Source organism: Thunnus thynnus, chromosome 2, assembly GCF_963924715.1.
Source record: "Thunnus thynnus chromosome 2, fThuThy2.1, whole genome shotgun sequence".
Classification (NCBI taxonomy): domain Eukaryota; kingdom Metazoa; phylum Chordata; class Actinopteri; order Scombriformes; family Scombridae; genus Thunnus; species Thunnus thynnus.
In genome coordinates this window covers 6,035,741-6,058,215 of record NC_089518.1, presented here as the reverse complement: position 1 = coordinate 6,058,215, position 22,475 = coordinate 6,035,741, and the positions used below count along the sequence as shown (strand labels likewise).

At 39.9% G+C, this 22,475-nt stretch overlaps 2 protein-coding genes across 2 annotated transcripts; both read left to right on the top strand.

The window, feature by feature from the left end:
* The first annotated feature begins 1,112 nt into the window (after positions 1-1,112).
* On the top strand, positions 1,113-10,268 carry LOC137191013 (ectonucleoside triphosphate diphosphohydrolase 2-like). Its single transcript, XM_067600800.1, has 9 exons — positions 1,113-1,249; positions 2,302-2,419; positions 3,584-3,734; positions 3,875-4,034; positions 7,890-8,117; positions 8,533-8,805; positions 9,421-9,540; positions 9,631-9,765; positions 9,880-10,268. The coding sequence occupies exons 1-9, from the start codon at positions 1,133-1,135 to the stop codon at positions 10,084-10,086; spliced, it is 1,509 nt and encodes a 502-aa protein (XP_067456901.1). The 5' UTR covers positions 1,113-1,132; the 3' UTR covers positions 10,087-10,268.
* A 1,662-nt stretch (positions 10,269-11,930) lies between these two features.
* Positions 11,931-22,398, top strand: nelfb (negative elongation factor complex member B). The gene is made up of 13 exons (XM_067600790.1): positions 11,931-12,187; positions 15,718-15,878; positions 15,976-16,075; positions 18,034-18,264; positions 18,382-18,567; positions 18,750-18,862; positions 18,950-19,052; positions 19,220-19,315; positions 19,429-19,571; positions 20,513-20,619; positions 21,063-21,204; positions 21,403-21,511; positions 21,942-22,398. Exons 1-13 carry the CDS (start codon positions 12,086-12,088, stop codon positions 22,098-22,100), a joined length of 1,752 nt encoding a protein of 583 aa, XP_067456891.1. The 5' UTR covers positions 11,931-12,085; the 3' UTR covers positions 22,101-22,398.
* Positions 22,399-22,475: the final 77 nt, after the last annotated feature.

The window sequence follows — 22,475 nt, the reverse complement described above, 5'->3', positions numbered from 1 at the left end:
CTTTAACCTCAAAAACAATTTCTGCTATTCTGACACACAGCATCAAACATTTAATAGTTAATTTCTTTGTTCAAATGGCAAAAATCTTTCTATAGAGGCAAACAGTACTAAAAAGTGATCATCTAATTTATTATCATGTTTCATTAGTTTTTTCCTCATTTGTTTTCTTTTCTTGTCGTTTGCATTGACTTTTACTGTTTTTATTGTTATTCTCATGTATTTTTTATTTTTGTATGTTTATCTCACCATTAAAGGACACGTTTACAATTCTTCAAGTCTTAAAACAACAGTCAGGAGCCCAAATGAATATTGAAACATGTTTTTCTTGCTGTAATCATTCTTCCTGTTCATACTGACCATTAGAAGATCCCTTCATAATGCATTTACAATGTAAGTGATGGGGGACAAAGTCCACAGTCCTAATATGAAGCACTTTTGCACAAAATGACTGTACAAAATCATTTATATTGAAAGCACATTTGAAGGAGATCTTTTAATAGTCAGTATGAACAGGAGGAATGATTACAGTGAGGAAAACCTGTGATACTTGAATCTTGCAACGTGGAACCTCGTGTTTACATGTCCGTTTGTACATTTCCTGTGTTCATATTTTGCAAGGTGAAACCAAAAAGACAGCCGCAGCTTCAACATGTCCTGATGATGCAGAGAGTAACGTCTGTACCTTTGAGAGGAAACGGTGTCCTGTGTAATTGTATATTGAGGAACTTCAGTTGGTCATCTTATTGCTCTAACAGATGCACTGTTAAAAGCATTAACACCTTCAAAGTATTCATCATATATACAGAGCTAATGTCAAAAATAAATTCTATTCCATACACTATGACTCCTGATTGATTTCTTAATCACAAGAAACTTCTTCCTTCTGTTGAAGTGACTAAACTTGACTGACTGAGCCTGGTAGTGTGTGTGTGTGTGTGTGTGTGTGTGTGTGTGTGTGTGTATGTGTGTGTGTGTGTGTGTGTGTTTGTGTGTGTGCGCGCACGCACTCATGCGTGTGGGGGCAAGATGATTCGTCAAAAGCTCAGACCAAACCCACAGCTGTCAAGTATATAATGCACACCCTTTATATCTGTGGGTTTCCTTACTGAGAATTGTGCTAGCAGCATCCAGCATGGGTCTCCAGTACTCCCAAATCATCCTTGCGGTTGTGCTCCTGATAGTGTCAATAGTTGGGATTCTTCTGGTGGTCCTTCCAGCTAAAGAGATGGAGAAGCCTCCAGAAAACATGGTAATTCAATATTATTTTGCTATTTGGAAGCTTGTGCAGGGTTTTTGGTCAGGATTTGGGTTTTTTAATATGTAAATGATTCTTTGTGAGTTACATACTGAATGTCACCAACTGCAAACTTAATTCTAAAATACGCTGAATTTATTAAGTAGCACATCAGTCCAGAAAAATATTCAAATATAGTATTTCAGTTGTTGTTAATGATCAGATTTTGGCTGAAACATCACTCAGCTATTGTGTGCCATCACAGATGGAGAGGCCGTCAAAATGGTCACAGTTTTGAACCCTGTATGTTCTAATCTGAACTTGCTCAGTCGTAAGTTTGTGTGTCAACTAAATACTCATAATGAAATGTGCAGCAGCAGCCCTCACTGCAAAGTTTGAAAGACCTCACATGCTAACCTTAAAAGGTTAGAACGCTTCTCGTAAAAAGGAAGTGACCCAGAGCATGATTGAGGAGACAAGACAGAAAGAAACATACAAAGAAGACAAGATAAAAGAAGCTGTTTGTGTGCTTTACTGGAGATTCTTTCTGGGTACATTATTCATGTGCTCTTCCTTTGTTCATCTCACAGACACTTTGAAATAGTTTTTGAAAGGGCACATAGATAGAGTCAAATCTGCCATACTCTGCCTCTGCCTAAAGAATAACAATGAATAGAACGTGATACTTTGAAGTTTGAAACAGAGACAAAGTCAACATTTCTAGTTAAAAAGAATTGTTGGTCAAAGACACCACAATACAACAACTTAGTCTGTGTAACTACAGCACTAAGTCTGTAATGAATTTTTTGCAGTAAAAAAGAATTAATTCAAACATAAAAGGCGAGAATCAACATGTAGGCTACAGCAGTTGCAAAATTGTTACCAAAAAGAGGCAATTCATATGCTAGCCACAACCTGGACTTTAGTTAATATGTACAAAGGAAATACAATTTAACATCAAGGTTAACAGCTGTGATCCGTTAGGAGGATATGTGTTATATATGAAATGACTGATGGGTATTTGTGTTATGAGATCCTTATACATATATATTTTCTGTCTGTTTCAGTATGGAATTGTTCTGGACGCAGGCTCATCCCACACCTCCATGTACATCTATAAATGGCCGGCTGACAAGCTAAACGGCACCGGTATTGTCACCCAGCATAGCGAGTGTCATGCCGAAGGTGAACTCCTTGTGCTGCACAAGACATCTTTCTATAGAGGCAAACAGTACTAAAAAGTGATCATCTAATTTATTATCATGTTTCATTAGTTGTTGAGAACAACATGTGGGTAGACTGGTCTGTACCCAGCAGGGTGATGTAGTTCTTTATCTGAAGCATTGGATGGGGTCGTAGCTCCTATTGAGGACACTGAGGTCATGTCATCTGTATTTTTTCAGGGAATTTAGGAGATTTTTATTCTACAATTAAAACTTGCACACTTATAGGCTATTCCAATATTGTGTAGATTCAATATATATTACATAATTTCAGTTTATAATGTACTTCACTGGTGATTACAGTATTAAATAAACTTGCAGTTACTTAAATTACCACAAACTAACTGCCATGTAGTGAACCTGGAGACTCCATTCAGACCTTCATGTTGGTAAATACAACTTGAAAAAATATGACTATGACTATGATATGAAGTTAACTGAGTAAATGAGATATTATAACTTCATGATGATTTTTAAAATCCAAAAAAGACCTCAGTATTTCTAAAATCCTGACTACGGCCCAGTTAGTAGAGCATGTTGGTGGACAGTTTGCAGCCTGGGAGGAGGCGTTGAATCAGAGGCATGTCAGTGCAACTGCCCATTACAATAAAGAGTCAGTTCAACCAAATTACAAAAGAACATCTTTTCTAATTTACCTCTTGTGTATCCTAGTTGTGAACAAATTAAATATTATGAATATCAGAGATGGATATCTCAAAACCTGGACAAGGAAAACCAACCTTATCTCATGGCTAACACTAGAGACAACTTAGAAAATATGTTGGTTTTTTTTTATCATTTTCATGAACTGACCTTTTAACACGAGACTGTCCTGGTAGCAAGGACACAATCACTTTCACTTCCACACCGTATAAATATATATATATTATTGTGACATTATTTGATTGTTACGGAATCACTGTCTGCATGCTATGTCTTGCACAATACTTTTGTTCTTAACTGCTCGACTTCCTTACCAGAAAGGTCATGCCATCTTCAGTGCCAGTTGTTCCTTTTCCTGAGTTGATTTGTTTTTAGTGTTTCCATAGAAACACATGGAAGTCCAGTTTTCAAGAAGGTCAGGTTGAGTTCTTTGTAAGCAGAACTACTTTCTCCGTCTATGAAGGTGGGGGCATATCTAGCTATGCTGGCATTCCTGGTGGTGCAGCACAAAGTCTGAAGCCCTGTATGGACCAAGCTGTGAGGGATATCCCCAAATTCAGGCACCACCAGACTCCACTCTATCTGGGAGCTACTGCAGGCATGAGGCTCTTGAAGTCAGTAGAAATTTCCATTAACACAAGATATTACACTAATATTACTACTAAGCTCCAAATCATTTATTCATGGATGCATTAAAATGGCTCTTTGGCTGATTAATTATTGTTTCGTTCCCCATTTAACACTCTCTTTTTAGCATAGTCAACACCACAGAGTCACAGCGGGTACTGAAGGAAGTGGGCAAGAAGCTGCTGTCTTACCCTTTCAATTTCCGAGAGGCAACCATCCTGAGCGGACAGCAGGAGGGGGTGTATGGCTGGGTCACAGTCAACTATTTACTTCAAAACTTTGCCAAGGTGAGTTAGAACGTTTCTGTTTTAGAACATTGTCCTTCCTGTTGGACGCATGGAAAGTCACACCCTAAAGCATTTAAATGCTGCTACATTAAAGGACAGATTCACAATTTTTCAAATCTGTCTTAAAACAACAGTCAGGTGCAGATACCTCTTCTACCACTGTGAAACAGTGAACAGTGAAAGAAGTTTTCCTCGCTGTAATCATTCCTCCTGTTCGTACTGATCCCCTTCAGATGTGTTTTCAATGTAAGTGATAAGAGGCCAGAATCCACAGTGTGTCCACAGTGTCATTTTGTGCAAAAATGCATTTAAAAGTTGACGTGAAGCTTATATGAGGCTTCCGCAGTCTGAGTTAGTCATATCAAGTGGATATCTGCCACATTTACAGTCTTTTTAGCATCAAATTCCCTCTTTGTGTTTCCTCAGTGTTTCCCTGTTGAGCTGCGGTGGAAGTATAGTAACAAAGAGGAACTTTGGCACTAAAAAGAAAGATATCTATTTCATTTGACTCATTTGGACAACTGGAAAAATTGATTATTATATTTCATTATACTTTTGAAACAAACAAAACACCGGCACTCACAGATCTATCCTCTTATTATTTATTGTGGACAGAAGAGAGGCGTTGACTTGGCTGAAGGCCAAATATCAGCAAACGCAACCAATGTGGATGCAGGTTTTGGGCCCTATGCAGGTTTTGGGCCCTTTCACTTGAATTTCAATTAGTAAATTGAAAACTCTTGATGAGTTTGTGTGTAAAACAAAGTAATTCCCTAATTTTCATCATGTCTATTTTTAGAAAAGTAAAGAAGTAAAGGTGTGTAGAGACAATAAGTAACTGCAGCTGGACACAGAAAAATACTCATATATTTGAATGGAGAGTGTGAGCGAACCCACACTTTTTTGATCATTTACTGCTTCCGCATAGTTTTGGATACAAACTTCATTTGAACTTTAAATGAGTCACAAGACATTGACAAGACAAGACATGTGTTTTCTATCTTTTACTGTTTTGGAGATATTAGAGTATGATTTTTTAAGTCTTTTCTTGCTCCTCCTGTGATTTGATAATGAGTGTGTATTGCGTCATGTGTCACAGCACTGAGGGAGTGACATCACCAGGAGCAGTTGAAGAGCAGGATTTCAGAGTATTCCTCTTGTAAAATATCCTCATAAATCCCATGACTTTGGCCAAATCTTACATAAAAAATCATATTTTAGTAGGAAGTTTTGTTGCGAATCCATTGATACAGGTTTGAAAGTGGTCAGACTCTAGCACAGTGTCATAAGTCATGTATTCAAGTTTGAAGCCGATACCATTAACGTCCTTGGACAAGATAACGTTTGTTCGGGGCCCAAAATTGGGGAAAAGTCGTACTTTCATGTGTGTATTGCAGACTTCCTGTTGGATTTAGGTCAGGGGTGTCAGCATATGATTTGTAGGTCTTGATGAGAATAATTGAATAATTGAGTTTTGGTTCAATCTCTCTACAACATTCCTACAGGCCGTGGCAGCCATTTTAGTGGCATAGGTGGTGCTATAGAGCACATTTTGGCACTGAAGCGGCAAGATAATAAAGAAGAAAGAAAGAAATTAAAGCTGCAAGCAACGTTGAACGGGCCTTTGCGCCTTTGCGCACGTGATTTTCTAAAAGTTTCCAGACCAAAATGGACCATAGTTGAAGAACGACGTAATTGACTGCAGATCCGTTGAGTACAGAAGTCTTATTGAAATGAAAAGTTGGAAGTTCCCACCACTGAACAGTTGACTGTTGCTGTGAAGAGGAGCTTCACCTGCTTATCACAAAGATAAGCGGATAAACAACTTCTTCTGATTAGAAGAAGTTGATTTAGATCAGATTAGATCCAACTTTATCGTCATTGCTCAACATCCTGAGAAAACGAAATGGTTTTGCATCTCATCACAAGTGTGATTACAAACACCAGAATATGCTACTATACTATATAAAAGCAAGTTGATCAAAGTAAGTGTATATGAATGGTTGTATATATACACAAGGACAGATATATAATAAATATTAAAGCTGCAAGCAGCGTTGAACGGGCCCTCGCGCCTCCACGCACCTCGTGCCTCCACGCACCTCGTGCCGCGGCGTAGTCGAAGGGCTTCTGTCACGGGCATGTAGATGTCTTCAGACCTGGGCTGTTTTCAGACAGTGCAAGAAGGAGATAAACATCACTTCCTTTGTCCACTATTTTGCCTGCTGCTGGGGCTGCTTTGCTGCAATTTCGTAGGGGGTGCTATTCAGCCAGTTTGCATCACTGATGCAATATTGTCATGTAGACGTGTTCGGGCCGGGACTCTTATCAAACATGTAAAGTTTGGTGCAGACTGGAGCATGTACAATAAAGTTAAAGCAACTTCCTCTGTCATGACGAAACATCAAATCTCAACGGTGTGAGGATGAGAATTTTCTGCAGAGTGAGACATGTCTGTCTTACTCACACCTTTGTCATCAAAATTATGCAAGTTTTTTCATTCTCTCTCTCTCCCTCTCAGTTGGAAAGAATGTCACTCTTCTTGTGAAATATCCTCATAAATCCCATGACTTTGGCCAAATCCTACATTAAAAATCTTATTTTTTTGTAGGAAATTTCGTCACGAATCCATTGATACAGGTTTCAAAGTGGTCAGACTTATAGTTTACACATCAGAACCATTTGTTTGACACAAAGTCCATGCCTAGAGATTGCCTCCCCATTGGTTTACATTGTAAGGTGTGATGTGGCACTCCAACTTTCAGGGCTTACAATATCTAAATCATTCGAGTTATTACAAAGTTTTTAACAGCTTGTGTTCAGCACAGTGTCATAAGTCATGTATTAAAGTTAGAAGCCGATACCATTAACACCCTAGGAGGAGATAGCGTTTCTTGGGGGTCCAAAATTGGCACAAAGTCATACTTTGATGGGCATATTGCGGACTTCCTGTTGGATTTAGGTCAGGGGTGTCAGTGTATGATTTGTAGGTCTTGATAAGACAAATGATTGAGTTTTGGTTCAATCTCTCTACGACATTCCTACGGGCCGTGGCAGATATTATTAGATACATAGGTGGCGCTATAGAGCACATTTTGGCACTTTGGGGTATAATTTTTACATTTTATCAAATTTTTCACCAGACCTGATATGTGTGCCAAATTTGGTGAGTTTTTGAGCATGTTTAGGGGGTCAAATTAAGGGTTGAAGTGGCGTAATAATAAAGAAACACGAAATACAATAGGGTCTTTGCCCCTTTGGGGCTCAGGCCCTAATATGTAATTATCATATCTAATATGAAGAAAGAAATAAACACATGAAATACAATAGGGCCTTCGCCCTTTGGGCTCAGGCCCTAAATACTTGGTCATCAAACCAAAGTGTTAAACAAATTTTACACGATTGACATGATGACAGCAAATGAAAAGTTAGGGGATCACAGAGTCATTAGGATACATCATATGGGAACAATCTATATATATATCTGCACCAAACCTTGTGCCAATCTATCTTGTAGATATGGAGATATTGCGCTGGATTAGTGAAAACTTTGACCTGCAAGACACACTAGAGGAAAAGTCAGAGGATAACCAGTCAGTAGGATTAACTCTCTGGGGACTATGAATGTCTGTACAAATGGCAATCCACCTGATAGATGTTGAGCTACTCAACCCTGAACCAAAGTAGTGGACCAACTGACATCTGCCATCGAGCCACACTGCTTGCATTGCTAGAAGTTCTACACATAAGTGTTTCATGCTGAGTAAACTCTGTTCAGTGTTGGAATATTTCTATTGTCCTGCATCAGTTCAAATTCTTACTGTATGTCTTGATGTGTCCTTTCTTGCCACTTAGTGTGGTTTTGGGTGCCGTTGGCTGAATCCGGGCAGAAAGACAATCGGAGCTTTGGATTTAGGTGGCGCCTCCACTCAGATCACTTTTGAGACCTCGCAAAAGGTGGAGAATGAGGAAAATGTGATGGAGCTGAAGCTTTACGGACAACTCTACAAGCTATACACCCAGAGCTTCCTGTGCTACGGCCAAGACCAGTTTCTACGGAAACTTCTGGCTCACCTCATCACGGTACTGTAAACAGTAACAGTTACATATAGCATGTTGCCAATAAATTAAGGTTTTCATCATTTTTGCCTTGAGTGTTTACTTTCCTCTTGCCCAATTGTGTGGTTTGTAATGTACTTGCTTTTTTATGATTGCCACATGTGCTATGAGCGTATTTTGTGCTCACCTGGGGATTAAAACCTATATCCTCTAGGGAGCAGCTGAAACATCCTTGATACCTGATACCCCATTTTTGTTGAAGCTGGTCCATATCTCCACTTTATAACGCAGGTTTTCTGTCAAATATTTTAAGTCTCAAGCCCTGGTGGCATCAGGCTGGTAGTCATATACTGTGTCACTACTGCTGTTGTCATATACTGCTTGTCCATACATATTTACCAGAAGTTTGTTTCACTATTATCCTTTTTCCCTCTGTCAGACTCAAAGTATGAAGGCCCAGGTTTTCCACCCCTGCTACCCACAAGAGTTCAACAGATCTATCCAGCTGGGGAAGGATGTCTTTGACTCTCCATGCACTAAGAAGTACAGACCAGCCAAGTTTAACCCTCAGATGTCTGTGTCAGTAGTGGGCACAGGAGATTACCAGAGCTGCCTGAACAATGTCACAAAGATGTTCTCTCTCGACAACTGCTCTTACTCCAAGTGCTCCTTTGATGGAGTCTTCCAGCCCAATGTGAGCGGAAACTTCATGGTGAGGGAGCCTTTTGGATACAGACACTGTTTTACTTAACACAAAACATTTTCTGTTTCAGTTTCAATCTGTGTTTCAGCTGATCTAAATATCCTTAAAGTTAAACAACCTCACTTCCCTTACTGAAAAACATCTGTCTTTTTTCCCAAAATTTTCACTTTCTGTAAGCTTTATTTCCCAACATGATGATCTAAATGTTGCATCATGCTTTCCCCACACTGCCAAAAATGAAGTTCTAATGGAGAAATAATGAATTTGTCATATAGCCAGGCCTCAAACCTCAACAGAAATATGTCTGTAACCTGAAATACGAGAAGTTGGTATCGAATGCTTAGTCAGTTTCCTAGGCTTGTCTTATTATTCTTTAGGTAGTTCTTTATTTAAAGGCCTTATATGATTAAGCTTTTCATTTCACATGGATGCAATTAGTATCATGAGTCTGATATATTTATTTAAATAAAAAAGGATCAGAACTTGTTTATATTCCCCAAAGTAAGCTATTATATTGTACATTAATATTGCTATCAAGCCCTAGTCATCTATTAACTTATTTTGCTGGCCTATTTTTTGGTAAAATCAAGTATTTTTAATTCAACACCACCTTCTTCTCCACAGGCATTCTCTGCCTTCTTCTTTAGTCACAGCTATATCAGCCAGCTCACCAACATCACTATCACCTCCCCCAGCCAAATGAAGAGGGCAATCCGGCTCGTCTGCAACATGACCATCTCTGAGGTACTCTGCAGCACATAACGTCCAACTGTCATCCACCAAATAAGACATGTGACAAAATGAAAAATCTCATCCTGCTGTGTTTCCACACAGATGACTAAAAAGACAAAGCAGTCTGAGGAACACATGCAGAATGTCTGCGCCATCTCCAATTACGTCCAGGTCCTCTTAACGGAGCGCTACGGTTTTGATCATCGCACACTTCCTTCCATTTCTTTTCAGAAAAAGGTGAGGAGGAAGGGGAAAGAGAAATTCTGAATGCAGTGGAATTAACATTTTTGTTTATCATGTGTGATAATTTGTCCATGTGGTTTCAGTGGGTCTTCTCTTGTGTTCTTGCAGGCAGGAGGAGCATCTGTAGGCTGGGCTCTGGGATACATGCTGAGTCTGAGCAATATGTTGCCAGCAGAGAGCCGCACATTGATAAAGGCTCTGCCCAAAGGGCCCTGGGCTGGCATCCTCTTCCTCTTCATCCTCCTCCTCCTCATTGCACTGGGATACCTCCTGGTGATTTACAGAAACAGAAGAGCTAAAGAAGGCATGGTGTAAATGTGACACACATCCCAGACCAGTTCATATTCCTCGTAGAGTATGCGTATGTACATACAAATTAGTAACATACAGAATATCTTGCACAATTTTGTTTGCGAATCTACAAACCTTTTGCTTTTGCTTATGAACACACATGTGTAACCAAATGAAACCACAGAATAAACCATGTCTTTTGTAAATGTGTCAGACTCTTTCTGTAACATGACACCCACTTAAAAGGGTTATGTTAGGGCATTACTTTCCCTGTTGGTTACATGTTGTGACAGCAACAGCCCACATATTTTCAGAGGATGCCTATGGCAACAATAACACACAGGTTTCCTACAAGTTATGAAAGATAAATTAAAAAAATAAGTAGCAAGTCCCACATCACCTTGTTTACATTTCAATGATTTCTGGGCTTTAATTTTAAAAAGTTTAATTCACTCAGGCTGGCAAAGACAATAGGTTGTAAATTCATACAACTAAAGGGTCAATTCACAAAAACACAATATTTTAATGTGACCTCTTCTGTAGTGGTGGAAGAGGTACTCAGATCCTTTACTTAAGTAAAAGAACCAATACAGCAATGTAAAAATACTCCATTACAAGTAAAAGTCCTGCATGAAAATCCTAGTTAAGTAAAAGTACATAAGTATTATGAGCTTGATGTAGTTAAAGTATTGCAGTAAAAGTAGTGGTTTGGTTAATGGTGAAGCATCAGTGTTAGAGCAGCATGTTACTGTTGTAGCTGCTGGAGGTGGAGCTAGTTTCAACTACTTTATATACAGTTAGCTAGTTTAGTCTAGTGGTTCCCAACCTAGGGGTCGGGCCCCTCCAAAGGCTCAGCAGATAAATCTAAGGGGTCGTGAGATGATTAATGGGAGAGGAAAGAAGAAAAAACAAAGTTCTGATACACAAATCTGTTTTCAGTTTTTGGACTTTTTCTCTAATCTTTGATTTTTGGTGAAATATTGGATCATTTGAACATTTATTGAAATGAAATTATGTGAGAAGTTTAGAGGGAAAAATCACTGTTTGGTGGAGCTGTTAACATCTCATAGACATGTGAAATGTGACCCCGACTACACACTGCTTTATGTAAGATGTCAAAGCTGAAAAGGTTGGAAACCACCGGTTTCATCTTTAGCAATGTGTTGTATTTTAAAAGCTTGTTATATTATCCATTGTGTCAAATCTTCATCTGAAAAGCAACTAAAGCTGTCAAATAAATGTAGTGGAGTAGAAAGTACAATATTTCCCTCTGAAATGTAGTGGAGTGGAAGTATAAAGTAGCATCAAATGGAATTACTCAAGTAAAATACAAGTACCTCTAAATTGTACCTATGCACAGTACTTGAGTAAATGTACTTAATTACTTTCCACCACTGGTCTATACACATACTGTATACACACACATTTTCAGACAAGACTACCGCATCTCTTATTTGTTAGTTTCTCATTTCCTCAACTACTGTATACTAGGAACAGGAAGTACTCAGGTAAAGTACAAGTACCTCAAAATTGTACTTTAGTACAGTATTTATTATATAATAACGAATTATTGGTAAGTAGACAGCAATGAGTGTAAAATATCCAAGTGCTTTGACTCATTTGAAGCCACGAAACAACAAGGATTTCTGTGAAATTCTGTTGTGATAATTATCATTTATAAACACGTCCATTATCATCAAACACTAATACATCTAATGAATGACACACTTAAACTCTGGCTTAAGCCCATCGATTAAAAACGGCGGTAAGTCGTATTTTACAGTCGAAGTTTTTTCTCTTTTTTTATCTCAGTAGTAGCATGAGGCGGTATGAAGCGATGTGCGGAACCATGTCGTCGCTGGTGTTTCTGACGAGCCGTCGGCAAAGTTGCTACACAGGAAGTTTGCTTTGACAGCGAACAGACTAATGTGTTGGTGCGTTTTGTAGAAACGGTTACCTTTTCGGCTGCTAGAACCTTTATTTAAGCATAAATCTTGAAGTTGATGTTTAAACGGAAGCAACAATGTTCGCGGGGCTGCCTGAGCTCGGGATATCCAACGGCGAGGACCTTAAAGAAACTCTCACCAACTGCACCGAGCCTCTGAAAGCCATCGATCAGTTCCAGGTAACGCTAACATTACTCCAGGTGTTTGCTAAACAGCAGATAGCCGCCAAGAAGATATTTCGAGTAAGAGTTACGAGTGTCCTAAATAATATTAGACTCTGTAATGCTAGTCTTAGCGAGCAGCTTGCCTCTGTCGTTTTTCAGTCCAATGATAGCAGTCTTGCCATGAAAGACTAACGTTATCAGAATAAGATTATCACAGTATTCCATATATTCATTTACTAAAGCCGGTAAAATGCTGGATATTCTGAATTTGAGAGAAATTGTCTTTAGTGAATGAAAGCAGCTTAATATCATATTGATGAGCCCACGATTAAGTTTCAATGCTTCCCTGCGCCCGGTGTTTCGGTTTAAAGAGTGACCATGTTAACTGGTGACTTTACGCCGAATGCGTCGTGGTTGTCGTGGTGACGGCAGCTGGTGAAATCACTAAACAGAACTACCTCTCAAAAGCCTAATCAGTTTTACTTGAATCAATACTCACCTGTGTTAATCATCTACGCTTAACATGTGAGTCAGTTAAACTGTGCTCAGCAGGAAGCATTCAGCTCTCGTAACGTTTTTTATAATGTTGGAAGCAAACCATAGTCTATAAGTTGGCAGTGCATTTATAGCCTGTCTCGGGATTTTATGAGTTATGCCGAGTTCGAAAAGTGTCTGATGGTCTGATGGTATGATGGGATGCCACTAGTGGTTCCCGAGAGTGGTATGCTGCTCCCGTTTGACCGGCACATATAGTTTCCTAACTGCAGGTGCAGCTCTATCTCTATCTCATACTCAATAACTATTCTAAATGGTGCTGTTCAAAATCAATCAAGTTCATTTTGATTATATCTGGAAAAGGAAAACTCTCTATGTTTAGAAAGCAGACGTGGAGACCATAAAGATGGAGGTCTACAAGCTATCGATTTTGATTTCATATTTCAAAATCTTATCTGAACAACAATAACTTTTGGTACCATATTCCTAGAGAAATATTCAAAAGACTGGGTGGTATAGAACTTTTACTTAAATGTGACTTCAATATTCAAAGACTCCCAGTTAAATTATCCCTTTTTCACCAGCAGGGCCTTTTGTATTGGAAACAATATAACAATCACAGTTTCACCCCACATAATACACTAATATGGAATATGAGATATATTACAATTAAAAACAAATCATGGTATAACAAGGACTTGATGGAGAAAAGCATTTGGTTGGTGACTCACTTAGTTGATAGTAGTGGCTCTATCATGTCATGAGAACTTCTGCCTTAGATATGATTTAATTGGCAACAGTAACATATTTAAATCTAATGAATTTCTTTGTTATATAAAAACCCTTAAAGTCATGGTAAACAAGATGCAATGAAAGAATACGACTTCCCTAGCCCTTTAGTTTTGTTTTACATGTATATTATTTCATAGTCTTACAACAATTACTGCCATAATTGTATACTTTTTGTCTTTATCGACAACGTAGGACAACATAGTGCCATAAATAAAGGAATGTATACGTTTCTCTCATCCGTTCAGTTGTTGGCATATGTGTGATGCTTTTTAAATGACAGTAAAGTCATTTCATATGTCCTTTATGATGCACCCAAAGCTAACTATTGTTAGCCTAGCCACTATAACCAGTCTGACTTATCCATAACAGAAATTTAGAGCCAATTAACGAAATAATACTTGTATTATTTTTGTATTATTTATGTTTAATTTATTAGCAGAATGCGATCACACATTACATCATATAAGACGCCACATCGCAGAACATTAACCAGACATATGTATGGCATATAGTAACTGGTTGCCGTCATTGTGGCGTAAGCTGTTTGCTACCAGTATAGATATGATTTGCATAGAAGTCGGGGTATTTTCTCACTATGATCTATCTTTAGGTTGTCTGAAATGACCATGTGTGCATGTACTGATTACACCTGATATAGTTTTAATATAAATTCCAACATTGGCAGGTTCCTCTATCTGTCAGGAGGGGGCGCTATATAGACATTTGCTACTTGCTCTCGTTCACAGCATTTAACATCCACTAAACTCAGAGCCGTCAACATTTTCACACAGTCTGAATGATTTTATATTTTCATTTAATTCTTACACTTAAAGCACTGCTTGAAAGTTTGTGAACCCTTTAGAATTTTTTGTATTTCTGCATAAATATGACCTAAAACATGATCAGATATTTATGCAAGTCCTAAAACTAGATAAAGTGAACCCAATTAAACAAATGAGACAAAAAAAATAAAATTATCCAAAAGTAAAAGTATGTGAACCCTTGCTTTCAGTAACTGGTGTGACCCCCTTTTTGCAGCAATAACTTCAACTAAACATTTCCAGTAAGTGTTGCTCGGAGGAATTTTAGCCCGTTCCTCCTTACTGAACAGTCTCAACTCAGAGACGTTGGTGGGCTTCTTTGCATGAACTTCCTGCTTCAGGTAGTTCCACAGTATTTCTACAGGATTCAGGTCAGGGCTTTGACTCAGCCGTTCTCTTTCTTCTGCTCTAACTATTCTTTGGTAGAACAACTTATGTGGTTTAGGGTTGTCGTCATATTGCATGACCCACTTTCTGTTGAGCTTCAGTTCACAGACGGATACCTTGAGAATGTGTTGGTACGACTCAGAAGTCATAGCTTCATCGACGATCGCCCTGGTTCAGAGGCAGCAAAGCACTGAACTGATATCTCAGGAACTCCTTGAGGGAATTTCTTCAAATTTGGCACAAACGTCCACTCGGCTTCAAGGATGAACTGATTATTTTTTGGTGGTCAAAGGTTAAGGTCACCGTGACCTCACAAAACACGTTTTTGGCCATAACTCAAGAGTTCATATGCAGTTATGACAAAGTTTTACACAAATGCCTAATCGGATAAAATGATGAAGTGATGACATTTTATATCCAAAAAGTCAAAGGTCAACCTCACTGTGACATCATAACATTCTGCAAAAACGCTTTTCTAGCCGTCAGCCATAGAAGCACAGTAATACCACATGTGCAAACACTCTCACTTCCCTTCCGTAGGCAAATGAGTCAAATGCTTAGTAATATATGAACTAATAAGAGTTAAATAGAAAATCCACACAAGGACACCAGCACCTGTGTACTGCTCAGAATACTCAGTTGGTTGACAAAGTTGGCTCATTCATAAAGGGACAAATTTCTGAGTGATACAAGCAAAAACTAAAAAAAATGTGTTCATAATTTAGCAGAGAGCTGAATAAGGAGAGCGTTCCCTGTAATATACAAGTAATTTCATGATCTTTACACATTATCTTTGTGTTTGCTATTATACACTAGGCTGCCATATAGGCTATATTAACGCATTTCTTTATGTTTTCCTATTTTTTTACATTTTTGTCTTGAACAATGAATGTCTTAAATAAAGTTTTTCTTGTAATATCAGTGGATTTAAGCATAGTGTCTTATTTTTAAGATGGTCCCATGTGTTAGTCCAAATATACAGTATAAAACCTTCAGCTTATGACTCAGCAGTATGTAACTCATTCCTAATGAAGCTTTGATGCATTACAGATGGAAAATGGCATCCTGTTGCCGACCCTCCAGTCTGCTCTTCCCTTCCTGGACCTCCACGGAACGCCTCGGCTGGAGTTCCATCAGTCCGTCTTCGACGAGCTCCGAGATAAGCTGATGGAGCGAGTCGCTACCATTGCAGAGGGCAAGGACGAAGACAGGTGCGTCATCAGTTGGTTTTGACTTTGAGTAAACATTTTGTAAAGGACCCAGCTCAGATGCTAGTGTGTGTCTTTTTTTTTTTTTATCCACGTACAGATATGGGAAGCTTGAAGAGTTGCTGGAGAAGAGCTTCCCTCTGGTCAAAATGCCTTCCATTCAGCCAGTGGTGATGCAGGTGCTGAAGCATCTACCCAAGGCAAGTCTTTTTCACACTATATGTTTCCTGTTGAAGACACATTAAACTCAAAATAGCTTAATGCCAGCCAAGCACTGCTGAACAATATTACGAAGGTGTGTTCTCTTATAGTATGTTAACATGTTTACACTTAGAGTAACATACATATAGCATGTAGGTGTCTCCATAAGGGATGGACATGAATTTAATTAAGTTAATGATGACATTTATCTGACTACCTGGAAACAAAAACAGAAAAAGATATATTGCACAACCCTCATGGCCAACATCTACATCACATGTTAGTGTTGAGAAGCTTAATGGACAAAGGCAGGAATGAACTGTTCTGTCAAGTTACCATAGCAGGCCTCATAATACTCTTTAATACTCTATGTTAAAATAGTAACATGAACTCCTGCTCAACTTCATAGAGTCTAAGTTTATGTAAAATATATAATCCGCTGTTGAAGTCTAGAGCAGAGACTTTCAACATGGACCCTCCAGCTGAGCAAATTATCCACATGAACCCCGAAGTTCTTATAAGAGCAGACCTGAGTGATGGATACATCGTGGAGAACCACTGGCCGAAGGTCACCCACTGCCTTCAGGTCAAACACCATCTCCTCAGTCTTCTTCACATACAAGTGTCACACCATTGCACAAAGCTCTCTGTTTCAGAGTGGTAAGCTGATGAACTGATATCTCAGGGTGGATTCTTGTACAGTGTGAAGAGGACCGGGGAGCTGACACAACCCTGAGGGGCACCAGTACTGATTGACTTGGGCTTGTATATAATCAGTAACAGTTTCAGTGGCATTTTGCACATCAATCTCATGAAAGATACCCTGCTCAGTTGAGAGACGCTATGCCGTCTCTAGTCTTGGTTTGTGGTTTGCTACATTTGAGAGCAGTTTTGTAAGCGGGGATGACGTTATTGTATTATGGTCGGAGTTTGACAGCAGGGGTTCACGTTACCATAACATTTGTCTAGAATTCTGTCGTCTTGTGTCTTGCATTTAACATATTGATGAAAACCGGGAAGTGACAGTTCAGGTTTGCAGCAATTGAAGTCCCCTAGAATGAAAATTGGGGCCTCAGGGGTGCATAATACTTGCTGGTGAACACAGTTGATGATTTGAGCAGTTGCACTTGCAGCGTTCCTGCTGCGTGGAACAAAGACAGTGCAGAGGATGATATCCCCAAACTCTCTAGGTAGATACAGGGGTCTTAAATTCAAGCACATCAGTTCAATGTTGGGGTTGCAAACAGTCGCAACATGTGTTGTCTGCACCATTTATCATTGATAAGAACACAGAAGAGAGAGAATAACGTGCACTGAAAGTATTTAATATTTCTGTGGCTCTGTAGTGAAGTATACGGAGCTACAGAATGGGCAGGATGCGGTTTCTGCTGTTATATGAAGGGGTCAAATGCAGGTTGAACAGTGTTTCCATGCCGACATGCTTTCACACCTGTAATTCAGTTCATTTGGTCTGGACCAAGAAAAAAAGGACACAGTGTTTTTAGTTCTGGTCTGGTTTGTGTTCACACAGATGTATAACAAATAGCTGTAAGCATGTTATACAGGCTGACAGGTAACATTTTGGCAAGTGTGATCCTGCATTATCAGTGCTACATGGAGACTGACAGCTGATCGTGCAGCACATTACTGCAGCTTAATCATTCTGAATTATCATGCTGCTCATCCACAGAGCTCATTGATTGGATGAGTATAAAATGATATGAATCATATGATACGCTAGAGGAAAAGTCAGGGGGTCAAAGTCATGATTCATCCTCTGGGGACCATGAATGTCTGTAACAAATTTCATGGCAAATCATCCAATAGTGGTGGAGATGTGTCACTCCACAGCAAATTATTGAACCAAAATCTTTAAACTGCTTTTGCAAAAGATAAGGATAAGAAAAGGGGGGGGGGAGAAACTGCCTTAATCTTTACCGCACGCTCCTTCCTGCAGGTCCCGGAGAAGAAACTGAAGATGGTCATGGCTGACAAAGAGCTGTACAAGGTGTGTGCTGTGGAGGTGAAAAGGCAGATCTGGCAGGACAACCAGGCTCTTTTTGGGGATGAAGTATCACCGCTCCTCAAGCAGTACATCGTGGAAAAGGAGGCAGCTCTGTTCAGCAGCGACCTCTCCATCTTGCATAATTTCTTCAGCCCTTCTCCAAAGACCCGACGCCAAGGCGAGGTGGGTCACGGTCATCGGATTAGATATCTGATAAACACTAAACAAAGTCTATGAAAATCCAGTCCCCAGCGTGTGATGTTGCAGCTGTGAAGTCTTCCTGTTGTCTGTACACTGCAGGTGGTCCTGAAACTCACCCAGATGATTGGAAAGAATGTGAAGCTGTACGACATGGTGCTGCAGTTTTTACGAACACTCTTCCTGCGAACGCGAAACGTCCACTATTGCACACTGAGAGCAGAGCTGCTGATGTCTCTTCATGACCTTGACATCAGCGAGATCTGCTCTGTAGACCCCTGCCATAAGGTAAGGACAGAAAATAATGGCGGTGAGTTAGTGTAGTAACATCTGCCTGTATTTTTGGGGGGAAAAGAGATTAGATTAGACAAGTTGAAACCTTAGAGCAATGAGAATAACGAGTCTTTATTTTGTCATTCTGTTTTAACTTTGTGTCACATGTTTTTCTCCATCGTGTATTCCTGTAATAGTTCACTTGGTGTTTAGACGCCTGCATCCGTGAGAAATTTGTGGACGGCAAGCGGGCCAGAGAGCTGCAAGGTTTCCTCGACGGAGTCAAGAAAGGACAGGAGCAAGTCCTCGGGTAAGAGACGAGGGGATGGTTTGAAGATGGCTAATCAGCAGAACTGTTGGAATACGCGAATCAGTGGAGATGTTCTGTGCTTTCCAGGGACCTGTCCATGATCCTGTGTGACCCGTATGCTTGTAACACCCTGGTGCTGAGCATCATGAGGAACCTGCAAGAGCTGCTGAGTCAGGACTCTTTACCCAGAGTGAGCATACCGTCAAACCACTTTAGCAACGACAGCTACCACGAATTTTAAAGGGCAACATCTTTTTCCGCCTTGATGAAAGTGTTTCTTCTATGGAGTTCCCTCACACACACTCCATCGTATCAACAGAATCTCAAGTTGTCGTATCTGTGTGTGTGTGTGAACAGGACAGTCCAGACCTGATGCTGCTTCTGAGGATGCTGTCACTGGGTCAAGGGGCGTGGGACATGATTGACAGCCAGGTGTTCAAAGAGCCTCGATTGGTATGTATAGACTGTCACCTCACATGGATCTCTGTCACACATAAAGTCAACACTGCCAAAAATAAAATCCTTATGTATTGGATCAAAATTGAATCTTTCCCCTGATGCTCCAGGACCTGGAGGTGGTGACCCGCTTCCTGCCTGCCATGATGTCAGTGGTCGTGGACGACCATACGTTCACTGTAGAACAGAAGCTTCCTAGTGAGGAGAAGAGCTCGCTGACCTACCCCACCACCCTGCCAGACGCTTTCACAAGGTAAAACCCTGCAGGAGGAGAAATGCAACATGACACAAAAGGAAAGGTTTTTTTTCTTTCTTCAATACCAGGGTCTCAGTTTCCTGTCGTCAGAAGCAGCGGTTAGCGAGGTAACCACAAGCTGAACCATGATATCTTATTCTCACAAAGGTCACTTAGTTCACATGGGATAGATCAACAGGAAGAGACATGATAGACTCAGTGAGATTACAAGTAAAAGCATCTCCTGTAATCACCATTCTAGTCTACAGCCAGGCTAGTGTCTGTGAGGCTGTACATAAGCTAAATGTTCACAACAATAATGCTAGCATGTTGATATTTGAGAGTTTAAATAATCTGGTAGTGATATGTCGGTTGATATTATTTTTCTTTACACAACCCATATCATAAACAAACATTTCTGATAAGGTTCCTTTAAATTTTTATTTTTATTTTTTTAGCATTTGTGACCAAGAAATGTGCATGTATGGGCAGGATGCGTTGTTTGATATATACTGTATATAATAACTTGTATATAATAAACTAGTCACTACTCTCTGGTAGACAAACTATAGAATAGGGATACTGTTTCAAGACGTATCTTTTCTGTACTTCAGTTTCCTGTCATTTATTGGCTGACATACATGCTGATATTAGTGTTCTAATGTTTAGCAGGTGTAATGTGTCCCACGTTCACTGTGTTGGTTTAGCGTGTTAGCTAACATTTACTAATTAGCACTAAACATACAATATTTAGTCATAAACCAAAGTATTGGACAAATTGACCTGATGTTGCTGAGATATCAAAGTTATTACAATTCATCCTCTCAAGTATCATCCTCTGGAATGTGTGAAACAGATTTCACTGAAATCCATCCAGTAAAAAGAACTAAAACGCTCACCTCATCACTCGAGTACGTCATCTAGGAACCATTGTGACGGTGGCTGTTGCTCTTCCTCAGGTACCTGCAGGAGAACAGAGTGGCCTGTGAAATGGGTCTCTACTACGTCCTCCACATCGCCAAACTGAGGAACAAGAATGCCTTACAGAGGTTACTACCTGCTCTGGGTGAGGATCATCCTTCTTTCTGTCTTTTGCCTGTTTTTGGGTTGTCAGAGAAGCAAATGTTCAGTTCCTCAGTAGTGACACTGTGCAGTGTAGTAACCAGGTTACACAGAGAAGCCAGATGACACAAGTAAACAAGTAATGATCTCTCCTCTTATCCAGCCAACAGAAGGGTGCAGATAGGGAAATTATCTGCACTTGTGTGAAGGATATGAACAGTCTTAAATCATATAAATGATTCAAACCAGACGGTAAATGTCTCAACCAACCAAGAATATCTGGCTTATCTTACTTTTTTTTGACCAAATGGTTCTGATGTTGCAAATATCTTCTAATTAGCTTTAGATTCCAATCCTCATGTGTGTCATGCTGCAGAGGGATCCAGTTAAAGTAGGAACTATTAGACATATGGAAGGATGACTGGTGTCTCTGCTTCTCCCCCACAGTGGAGACCTACAATGACATGGCCTTTGGCGACATCTTCCTGCACCTGCTGACCGGACACCTCACCCTGCTCTCTGATGAGTTTGGAGCAGAAGAGTTTTGTTCAGTTGTCTTTGATGGCTTCCTCCTTACTTCTTTTTCCAGGTGGGTTTCTTCTAGTTTTTTTCCTGGAATATAACAGCATGTCCATAATCACTGTCAGTCTTCTTCAGAGAGCTCAGCTCAGCGACATTGTTGTGAAAAATCTGCAAAGCTCCACTAATCACCACTAAAAATGAACCTTCAACATCATTCTCTGTCCTGTCTCCTCACACTTTTTGTTCCTGTGTGAATATTTCCCAGTAAAGAGAACGTCCACAGACACACCCTCCGTATGTTGCTGCATCTTCACCACAAAGTGCTGCCGTCGTACATGGAAACCTTGATGAAAACTCTTGAACCTCCAAAACAGGTTGGCTTTATTTCCTTCAGTCTTTTTTCTACATGAGTTGTAGTGATGAGTAGAATCAGCAAGAGGTCTCCCTATCCACAGTCCACAGTCCACAGTCCACAGTCCACAGTCCACAGCAGAAAGCCATTGCATTTTAAAATACCTCATGTATACCAGGCAAGTATGAGTGTTTGTCACCTGCTTGAATGGTTGGTTAAATTAATTTTTAAAGTCTGTCTTAAAACAATAGTCAGGTGCCCAAATTAACATTTAAATAGTTTTTTCTCGCTGTAATCATTCAGTCTCATGACTAATCATTGCAGCTTTAAAACAGGGCAGATATAAACATGAGATAAAGCATTTGACACAAATGACCAGCACAACACCAGTTTGGAGCGTTTTCTGTATTGCGTGCACTGACACTGTGTGTGATGCTTTCTGATGACCACAGAGCAGCGAGCCGGTGAAGGAGCTGCACAGCCAGCTGACGGAGAAGCTGGAGACGCAGAAGAAGAGCCCTCCACCAGCAGAGGAAACTCCATCCCTGGATCTGGGGCTGCACCCTGTGACCGTCCCCACCACCGCCTCCACCCCGACCACACCTCTCTGAGACGGCAGACACAGAGACTAACTGACTGTAAACGCAGCCACGAGTTGGCTCATGAATTTTTTGAAAAGACTGGACATTTTATATTGTTTGTTGTATGATTATTTTTTTGTGGAGGTTTAGTTTCTTTAGATGTTTGTCTCCAGCTCTGACAGTGTAGTCCAGCAGCCAACTATTTTTCTTCAAGGGAGGAATCATGAGTTTTCTATACTTTGTGCTCTTGCATTATTGTCCAGATATACAGTATTTTCATAGGTAATCTGGCTATCAGTGTGTTACATTTTGAATTGGGTCAGTAGTGCAAGAAACTTGTAAATAAATGATTATTTAGAAATACAAAGTGTTGTGATTGTATTCCAGATGAAGTGACGTGCACTA

Coding starts and splice junctions, on each gene's coding strand:
- nelfb (XM_067600790.1), top strand. CDS start 12,086: ATGTTCGCGGGGCTGCCTGAGCTCGGGATATCCAACGGCGAGGACCTT. Junction 12,188..15,717: donor AAGCCATCGATCAGTTCCAG/GTAACGCTAACA, acceptor GATGCATTACAG/ATGGAAAATGGCATCCTGTT. Junction 19,572..20,512: donor CTGCCAGACGCTTTCACAAG/GTAAAACCCTGC, acceptor GCTCTTCCTCAG/GTACCTGCAGGAGAACAGAG.
- LOC137191013 (XM_067600800.1), top strand. CDS start 1,133: ATGGGTCTCCAGTACTCCCAAATCATCCTTGCGGTTGTGCTCCTGATA. Junction 1,250..2,301: donor AGAAGCCTCCAGAAAACATG/GTAATTCAATAT, acceptor TGTCTGTTTCAG/TATGGAATTGTTCTGGACGC. Junction 8,118..8,532: donor TTCTGGCTCACCTCATCACG/GTACTGTAAACA, acceptor TCCCTCTGTCAG/ACTCAAAGTATGAAGGCCCA.